The 9,742-nt window shown below is 41.0% G+C and overlaps 1 protein-coding gene across 5 annotated transcripts in view; it reads right to left on the bottom strand.

The window, feature by feature from the left end:
• Positions 1 to 1,669: 1,669 nt before the first annotated feature.
• Positions 1,670 to 9,742, bottom strand: part of DPP6 (dipeptidyl peptidase like 6) — a 637,674-nt gene continuing 629,601 nt past the window's right edge. For 4 of the 5 annotated variants that reach the window (XM_087712475.1, XM_087712477.1, XM_087712474.1 and 1 more), the window contains exons 23-26: positions 8,010 to 8,071; positions 6,571 to 6,643; positions 6,339 to 6,412; positions 1,670 to 3,752 (exon numbers count right to left, since the gene is read on the bottom strand). In XM_087712475.1, the coding sequence (XP_087568601.1) occupies positions 3,606 to 3,752; positions 6,339 to 6,412; positions 6,571 to 6,643; positions 8,010 to 8,071 (356 nt within the window). In that variant the 3' untranslated portion in view covers positions 1,670 to 3,605. Of the gene's footprint in view, positions 3,753 to 6,338; positions 6,413 to 6,570; positions 6,644 to 8,009; positions 8,072 to 9,742 lie in introns of those variants that run through there. The other variant, XM_087712478.1, reaches the window with a different exon arrangement.

Below are 9,742 nucleotides of genomic sequence, written 5' to 3'. Positions count from 1 at the left end.
TCACATATGGGATCTAATCCATGAAGAGCTGCTCTCCATCAATGTCCTATTTAAAAACAAAACAAAAAGAAGAAGTCCCAGAGCTGCTCAGGGACATCCACAGTACGTAGGTCAAAATCTGTAAAATGGTGGGCAAGAGATTGTGATTGATACTCCCCCTCCCTTTTGAACATGGGAACAGGGCCTGGATCAATTTGATTGCAGATTTTGGCCCATGTCCTATAGGACCATCGCAGCCAGCATCTTCACAGGAGGTTAAATTGTGAATATCAAATGCTCTTACAATCTTCCTCAAGATGGAGTGATATCCATAATTTTATCTTTCTCATCCATCATCCATCAATCCATGTATGTATATATATAAGCAGGAAATCTGACGATTCTAGCTAATATAAATTGCGTATGATAGCTGATTGTTGGAATGGTACCGGTTTGAGAAAAATGGTAGCAATCCATCCATCTATCTATCCATCCATCCATCCATCCATCCATCCATCCATCCATCCATCCATCCATCCATCCATCATCTCTCTCTCTCTCTCTCTCTCCCCTACCCCTCCCTCTCTCATCTATTTTAAAGAATAACTTTTTAAAAATGTGTATCGGATCATTTACTCATGGAAATCCACGTGTATCCAAGTCTTTCCCAAGCTTTGTTTTGGCACGGCCAATACAGTTTCTTTGGAAACATGGACCTAGTTAGCAGAATTAGGAGGTCAGTTGAAAAAATATCTCCCTTTGAAAGAGACATCTCCCTCTTAGAAGTCAAGTGGCGATGGCTTGACTCCTTTCAGGCAATGATTAAAGGCCCACCCCTAGATTGAGATAATCAATTCAGCCCCCCAGCCATTCAAACTATTTTTGTTCGAAGAAAGGGGGGAACGAGACAAGGCCCATTGGACAGAGCAACCTTCCTGACAGAGAATCTTCCAAAGCTCCCAATAAACTTTAGAGACCATGGGATAGATTACAGCTACTTTTACAGTCATGAAATAGTTAAGAAAAGGGACATGGTGGCTCAGTGGCTAACACGCTGAGAGGATTGTCGATCAGAGGGTTGGCAGTTCAGCAGTTCAAATCCCTAGCACTGTGTAACGGAGTGAGCTCCCGTTACTTGTCCCAGCTTCTGCCAACCTAGCAGTTTGAAAGCAGGTAAAAATGCAAGCAGAAAAATAGGGACCATCTTTAGTGGGAAGGCAACAGCATTCCGTGTCCCTTCGGCCATATGACCACGGAGACGTCTTCAGACAGCGCTAGCTCTTGGGCTTTGAAACGGAGATGAGCACCGCCCCCTAGAGTCGGGAACGACTAGCACATTTGTGCGAGGGGGAACCTTTTACCTCTTAATAGTTAAGAAAGAGTAACCACAAACAACTTAGAAGGTAAAATAATGCTTTATTTCATGGATCAACAAACACTATTGTGCCACACCAGGCTTCTTCTTTACAAAATTTTATAAACAGAGGGAGGGGTCACCTCCTCTGGAGCAAGATCAGCTCAGGCATCCCGGCCTATAAGGTTAGCGAAACCTGGAACCGTACCATTCACATGGTCTATTTGGCATTTGGCTGAAGGAATGGATTATTTTGCAGTAGCTTTCTATAGGACTCTTGATGCAGAGTAAACTATGAAAGAAGGGGGGGAAAAATCAACAAGATTCCTGATTCTCCCCCCCCCCCCCTTCGCCTTGGGCTTTGGTTTACTGGTACATCTCCCACGAGGATCTAATGGCCACCCACAGCTAACAATCTCAACCTAAATTAAAGCAGAGGCAGAAAGAAAGAAAGAAAGAAATATCTGGGTGAAGCATATCACCAATTCTCCTGCTGTCTTGGATGTGTGTCCTCTCAACAATACATGTAAAGATGCAGAAGCATCCTGCACTGACATTCAAGTTGCCAAAAATGGTAAAAAGGAAAAAAAAAAAAAAAGGAGCCACAGAGTTAATTTAGTCCAAATGAACACCTCTTAATAAGCAAAGAAGGTTTTTTTTTTCCTCACATGCACGTAGAACACAAGACGTTAAGAGTAAGAATAATAATCCATGATGCCGGAGCAGAAGGGAACTTGACAAATCTTCGACTTTACATTCCTTTTATACACAACAAAATGAAGTATACAATATTCATATTAGTTGTACATTGGGTCAGAATAATTTACAGGGAGGAACAGTAAGCAAAGCAAAAGAGAAGGAGGAGGAGGAGGAGGAAAAGAGGAATTCCAGGAATAAAAATATGGATTGGGGGATAGTTTTTGAACTGTTTTAATCTTGTCTCCTCGGAACTTTAAGAAAGAAATGACTGTGTTCAAAATTCCAGGAGGGGGAAAAAAAAATCAAAGGAAAAAATAAAAGACAAACCTGCAATGCCCCAACCCAGATTTTTATCATTACATTAACACAACGTACAGATAAGGCAGTGTGTTAGGACTAATTAAAAGCCGTATAATATTATGAAGGTAACAGTATAAATGAGAGAAGCTGTAGCTATTGATAAAAGCAAGAGAAGCAATTCAAGAGAAGCGATTTCCATTTTCTGTTCACTTGCTGATACAACACACTTCCAAGCACGATTAAGACATGATCTTTTGAGAGCAACTTCTCACATTTTCCCAACCCTGCCAATCCGCGACAATAGGGACTAGCAACTTGGGGATATTGTAGGACGATGACCAGTCATGCAGCTAACTTTGTCCCTCTAAAAAAGGACTTTTTAAAAAAAGCATAGGACAAAATATCGGTTAATATTGGACAATTCAAATCCATAAAGTTAAATTGCTGTTGGGAGCATTAAAGAAACAAAAGGATATTCCAGAATATCTAAAAAAAAAAATATCTTAAGCAGGAACTCCTGTGGATCTCTAGGCTTTAAAGGGGTTTTCTTAAAGCCTAGAGAACATTGCAGCAACAAAGTTTTAGTAGAGCAAGGCTGAAGAGAAAAGGGGGCGACAGCTAAAAACCATATATAGAGAAATGCCTGTACAGTGTGTGGTTAGTAAAGCTACAGCGGTGCTTTTATACAAAGAAAACGCCAATGTAACTGAGCAGTTCTGCAGCAAATGCCTAATTTCTTGGAAATGCAGAAGACGACAGATAAACAACACACAATTTCAGTACCCCTCGAAAAATAATTGTGCTATAATCTTTATTCCATGGATGGTTCGTTTTATAGGAAACAATGAGATGCTAAATAAGGGACCCCTAATACAGACAAGAGTATTTTAAACTCATTTCTGGGACTTGCATTTGAGCAACGGGAAAAGGGTTTGCCTTGTGGGCATCTGGGCGAATTTGCCTTCAGACTTCCGTTTCCCAGTCAATACGCTTTATAGCCAGAAATCACACCGCAGCCATTTTTGTTCGTAGGGATCGGTTCTCAACAGCAGCGCCTGCTGAGTTCCTCATGCTTAAATATTTTTTTTCCGTTTGAGAAGGCAGGAGCTCCGATACCAGCACCAGGACTGCTATTCCGTTTTCGCTTTCCTTAAATACATGCTCACACAACACTCCTTTTCTTCAGGGAAGGGAAATCGGGAGGATTTAGTTGCATATTTTTTTTTTTTTTTTGAGAAGTCGCCTTGTGCTTCTCAGCACAAGCCCAGAAAAGTTAATCTTCATCCTCGTCTTCTTTCGTGGAAACCACTGGGGCTTTGTCCGGGACTTCGAAACATCCCACGAAGAAATTGACAATGGACTTGTATAAGTGCTGCTCCAGGGTTGGGTTGTTGAAGTAGTGACCTTCGTCGGGGTAAATCTGGCAAGGAAAAGGTCATGGTTGAGATGGGTCTCACATCTTTGGGAGGGGGGGGAGTGTTTCTTCAAAGCCAGAGCATCTCCCAAGAAACAAAATGGCTGCCACAGCCGCCTGATTGAAGCCCCACCCCTTGTTTACACGCCACATGCATAATAAAAAGGGGTGGGCTTTCAATTAAACAGTGGAGGCCAGCAACTTGATTTTTTGGGGACTTTCATCTGAATGTCCCTGATCAAAGTCTGAGGATCAGTGGTGGCTTGCTCCCGTTTCGGCCTGGTTCAGGCGAACAGGTAGTAGCGGTGGCGTGAGGCTCCGCCCACCCACCTGGACACTTCTGTGCATAAGCATTGCGTAAAGCGCAGGCATGGGATCGCGCCCGAACCAGTAGTGAAAATATCGGCAACCTACCACTGATGAGGATCATCAATTACTCACAATTATGAGTTGGGATAGGATATGTAGAGCAAGGCAGGTTTATATAGAAGTAGTCTTCAACTTACAACCATTCTTTTAGTGGCTGTTTGAGACTTTGGTGGCACTGAAAAATTAGGAGTATTTTTCACACGACTGTTGCAACCTCTCCATGGTCATGTGATCAACATTAAAATGATTGGGGCCTGGGTCATCTTTACAATGATAGGAGCAGCCCAGGGTCATGTGGTCACCTTTTGCGACCTTCTAACAAGCAAAGTCAGTGGGGAGGCCAGATTTAGTTAACAACCAATTGTGTTACTAACTTAAAAATTGTAGTGGTTCACTTAACAACTGTGGCAAGAAAAGGTTGTAAAATGGGCCAAAACTTACTTAGCAATACCCTTGCTTAGAAATGGACATTTTGGGCTTAGTTGTGGTTATAAGTTGAGGACTACCTATAGTTCGAATATAGTTTTGAGGAATTAAAGAGAAACTAACAAAATTTCTAATTTTGCTGTCAAGTTCTGGTCTGTTGTTCAGGATCCAAATAGAAGGGAAGGGAAATTTCTTTTGTAAAACAAACCCACAATTTTCTTTTTTAAACTTAAACACAGTAGTCTTTTTAAAACCACCTTGCTCTTACTTACTTTTTTATCTTTTTTGGCATGCGAATATTTTATATGCTTTGTATTCTGAAATATGTTAAAAATGAGCAATTTGTAACACATTTCTGATTAATACATTGTTTGGAACGTGTTGTTTAAATAAATTCTCCCTCCCTCCCAAAAAATTTAATATGCTAAATTTTTTGTTGTTGTTTTCTTCTAATATAATAAAAGCATATGATGAAATTCCCAAGATAACAGTGCTTAGTACTGTAATTTGGGCAAAATCTCTAAAATAATTAGAGAAAACCAAGATCCATGGGAAAACGCCAAGATGGCATAATACCAAGCTTCATTTTGACACACCCAACTACACGGAGGTTCTTAAGAAATATATACATATAGACATACATACACATACATACATACATACATACATACATACATACATACATGTATATAAATTTAATTTGTATTGTGCTTTTATTACTTGGCCAATTGGTCTAGTGGTGAGTATTACTATTAACCACTAGACCCATGATGACAAACCTGTGGCACACAGAACCCTCTCTAAGAGAATGTGAGCCCTCGAACCAGCTCAGCTCCATCACACATGTGTGCGTGCCCCCCGTTGGCTAACTGATTTTTGGGTCTCTGCTGCGCATGGCCCATTTTTGCTCCCAGGAAGCTATCTAAAATGGGCCCGGGTGTCTGTGTGTGTGCGCATGCGTGGGGGGTTGTGTGTGCAAGTGTGGGGGTTGTGTGTTCATGTGTGGGGGTTGTGTGTTCATGTGGGGGGGTTGTGTGTGCATGCATGGGGGTCGTGTGTGCATGCATGGGGTCATGTGCGCATGCGTGGGAGGGTAGTGTGTGCATGCATAGGGAGTTGTGTGCGCATGCATGGGGGTTGTGTGCACATGCATGGGGGTTGTGTGTTCATGTGTGGGGGGTTGTGTGCACATGCATGGGGGGTTGTGTGTGCATGCATGGGGGTGGGGTTGTGTGTGCATGCATGGGAGTCGTGTGTGCATGCATGGGGTCATGTGCGCATGCATGGGAGGGTAGTGTGTGCATGCATAGGGAGTTTTGTGTGCATGCATGGGGGGTCGTGTGCACATGCATGGGGGGTCGTGTGTGCATGTGTGGGGGGTTGTGTGTGTGTATGCGTGGGAGGGTTGTGTGTGCATGTGTGTGGGGTCATGTGTGCATGCATGGTGGTTGTGTGTGCATGCATGGGGGGTCGTATGCACATGAATGGGGTTGTGTGTGCATGTGTGGGGGGCTGGAGTGCATGGGAGCATGCATGCATGCACAGGGGTGCAGGGTGTGTGGGATTGCATTATGAGTGTGGGCACGTGCACGTCGTGCTGGGCGCACACTTTCAGCATGTGATGACAAAAAGATTAGCCATCACTGCACTAGACCAAACTGGCTTTAAAATCCTGTGAACAACATACATACTGGTATATACATCTATACATTTATACATAAACACAGAGAGGGAGGAGGAGAGAGAAGGAGAAACTACATTTATTTTTTAAACAATGATTATGTAACAGGAAGGTACCTGCAAACTGTAATTAGCTTTTATCCTAATTAGATGAGTAATGAACTCTGCAGTGTGCTGGAAGTGAATTTTCTCTGTAAAATAGATTAAAGTAATTAAGTTCCAGGAAGTAAATAATTGAATTACCCCCAAAAAACCCGCAAAACAAAACATTTATTGTGAGTAAAATAAAGCTTTTATTTCGCTTTATTTGAGTGGGGAGTGTCTGTAGGCTTGGTTCATATAATCTTACCATCAGCTGTCGCATGGATGATCAAAAAGTTTTGGTCTTTCATTGATGTGACTCGATGAGAGAGTTTAGTAATCTGAGAAGAGTGGAAAAAAATAATTTTCAATATTATAGACACTTTAGAACAATCACCACAATCAACATAGCACTTATAACAGAGTATTTTGCATTTTTGTTTTGCGTACTTCCCCTTTTTTTCTGTATACCACTCTTGTGATACTTACAGAAAGCAGTATATATTTTATGAAACTATTAAATTGTTATTTCCACAAAAAAATATTAGCTGCTGATAAGAGTTCTACAGAAGGAATTATTGAGTCTGCTATTTGTGCCTCTATAACTGTCTGGTTTGGCACAGCAACCAAACAAGACACACACAGACTTCAACAGATAATTAGAACTGCAGAAATATAATAATTGCAACCAGCCTGCCTTCCATTGTGGATCCGTACAATGCACCAGTCAAAAAGAGGGCTGTGGAAATATCTAAAAGACCCCTCACATCCTGGACATAAAATCGTTTCAACTTCTCTTCTCTGGATGTTGTTATAGGGAATTGCATGACAAAACAATTAAGACACCGAGATAGTTCTCCCCTGCCCCCCATGCCATCCCTCTGTTAAACACTTTCCCCACACCACTGTCTTCTCTCTAAAGATAATTTACCCACATAGTATAGCTTTATTATTGTTATTATTATTCTTATCTTTTTTGCTACCTCCTTTTATTGGTATCATTATTGTGATTATTATTACTCTATTGCTTGCATGTGCATTGAGAGCTTCTGCACTGGGAACTAATTCCTTGTGTGTCTAACCACACTTTGCCAACAAAACATCGTATTGTACTGTACTACGCTGTGTTCTAATCTGTTCTAGTCTATTCTATTCTCTTGTGTTCTATTCTATTCTCTTTCTATTCTATTCCCCCTTTTGATATCATCTATTTTATGAAAATATTTATTCTTGTCTTTAAATTAATTAATAAATTATATCAAGAAAAATAAAGTTGTTTTTAAAAAAAGAAATAACGTTTAGAATCCTCTTACTTAATACTATGCTTTGATATTATTATTATTATTATTATTTGTTGTTGTTGCTGTTGTCATGATTTCAATACGTTGTGATTTTGCCACTTTAGGATATTATATCTTAAACAAACTGGAAGGCAGTTTAAAGAGAGCTGGTTAATAACTGAAACAAACTAATTTACTATAGGTTTTGCCATTTGATTCTTGATGTATATTTTTAACTCCTCAAATAATTGAAAATACGAAATACAAGATCCTATTTTTGATCTGAAGAAAAGCTTATAAAATAAATAAATAAATAATGCATTCTGAATACTGCCATCCCCATTGTCTGCTTGTAAATAGCATTGTGCTTAATAAATTAATATTTATTAAATAACTAAGTAAATAAATCACAGTTAACCTGATTTACCTCATATATCTTATTATTGTCGAACCCTTGTAATCCCAAGTATCTTTCTGAAAAAGCTGAAGCTGAGGGAAGAAAAGAAAAGATATGAAATTTAAATTCAAACTACTAATAACTAAACTTGGATGGCATTTTCTGCGGTCGAATCTTTGCCTAACAGGTTGAAAATTATACATATCTGGACAAAGGATAATGCTAAAAATACTCAATAGGCAGGATATTTAAGCAATTTTCATCAGTGGGACAGTTTTCTGGAATATGGCACATGACTAGTGAAGTCTCATCCCAGAGAGATGGTCTTGGCATTTTTGGCCTCAATTTTTTTCAAGGTTTTCCATTTTTTTCTTTAGTTATTTTTATTTGAGACATTATCTCGATATCTTGCAGCCATTCCTGGTGGATGGAGCAAGAGACTTGGACTCCCAGAATTGTTTTGGAAGTGAATAAAGAATTCTGGATATTGAAGTACAACACATCCAGAAGGTGACTGACCGAGAGAAGGTTTTGAACAAAATAATAAAGTTAAATAACAATTAGGATAGTTGTTGCACTGATTTAATATTAGACCCTTCCTTCCTTCCTTCCATCAACTTTTTTCCTCCCTCCCTCTGCCCTTCTCTTTCCTTCCTTCCTTCACCCAGTTCTTCCTTCCCTCCTTTACCTTGTCCTTCCTTCCTTTGCCCTATCCTTCCTAACTTCCTTCCTTCCTCTTCCCAGTCCTTCCTTCCTTTGCCCTGTCCTTCCTTCCTTCCTTCCTTCCTTCCTTCCTTCCTTCCTTCCTTCCTTCCTTCCTTCCTATTGCCCTGTCCTTCCTTCCTTCGCCCTGTCCTTCCTTCCTGTTCCCAATCCTTCCTTCCTTTGCCCTGTCCTTCCTTCCTCTTCCCAATCCTTCCTTCATTTGCCCTGTTCTTCCTTCCTTCCTTCCTTCCTTCCTTCCTTCCTTCCTTCCTTCCTTCCTTCCTTCCTTCCTTCCTTCCTTCCTTTCCATTGCCCTGTCCTTCCTTCGCCCTGTCCTTCCTTCCTGTTCCCAATCCTTCCTTCCTTTGCCCTGTCCTTCCTTCCTCTTCCCAATCCTTCCTTCATTTGCCCTGTTCTTCCTTCCTTCCTTCCTTCCTTCCTTCCTTCCTTCCTTCCTTCCTTCCTTCCTTCCTTCCTTTCCATTGCCCTGTCCTTCCTTCGCCCTGTCCTTCCTTCCTGTTCCCAATCCTTCCTTCCTTTGCCTTGTCCTTCCTTCCTTCCTTCCTTCCTTCCTTCCTTCCTTCCTTCCTTCCTTCCTTCCTTCCTTCCTTCCTTCCTTCCTTCCTTTCCATTGCCCTGTCCTTCCTTCCTTCGCCCTGTCCTTCCTTCCTTCCTTCCTTCCTTCCTTCCTTCCTTCCTTCCTTCCTTCCTTCCTTCCTTCCTCCCTCCCTTCCTTCCTTCCTTCCTTCCTATAAAGCAAGACATTCTCACCAAGCCAAACAAAAATGCGTGGCTTCTCATCAGCAGAGCTGGAAAACATGATACATTGAGTATCAAAGCAGACTGATCATGGGGAAAAAACCATGGAGATTTGAGCCCTAGTTGTCTTCCTAGCACAGGGCATGATCTTTCTGAAATGTAATAGGTTTGCTTCGGATGTACTCAGTATTGCAAGCTGTTCAAAGCTAGCCAGATTTCTAAGGCAGGCAGATGAATACTTATGACTGTCTTCTAAAGTTCCACTCAATTTCCTCATTTAGCCTCTGCCTCACATTATT

The sequence above is a fragment of the Thamnophis sirtalis genome, unplaced genomic scaffold (genome assembly GCF_051295495.1).
Source record: "Thamnophis sirtalis isolate CommonGarterSnake01/CBP01778 unplaced genomic scaffold, rThaSir2_p1.2 scaffold_4, whole genome shotgun sequence".
Lineage (NCBI taxonomy): Eukaryota > Metazoa > Chordata > Lepidosauria > Squamata > Natricidae > Thamnophis > Thamnophis sirtalis.
Note: the sequence above shows the minus strand (reverse complement) of the source record. Positions and strands in the feature narration are given on the sequence as shown.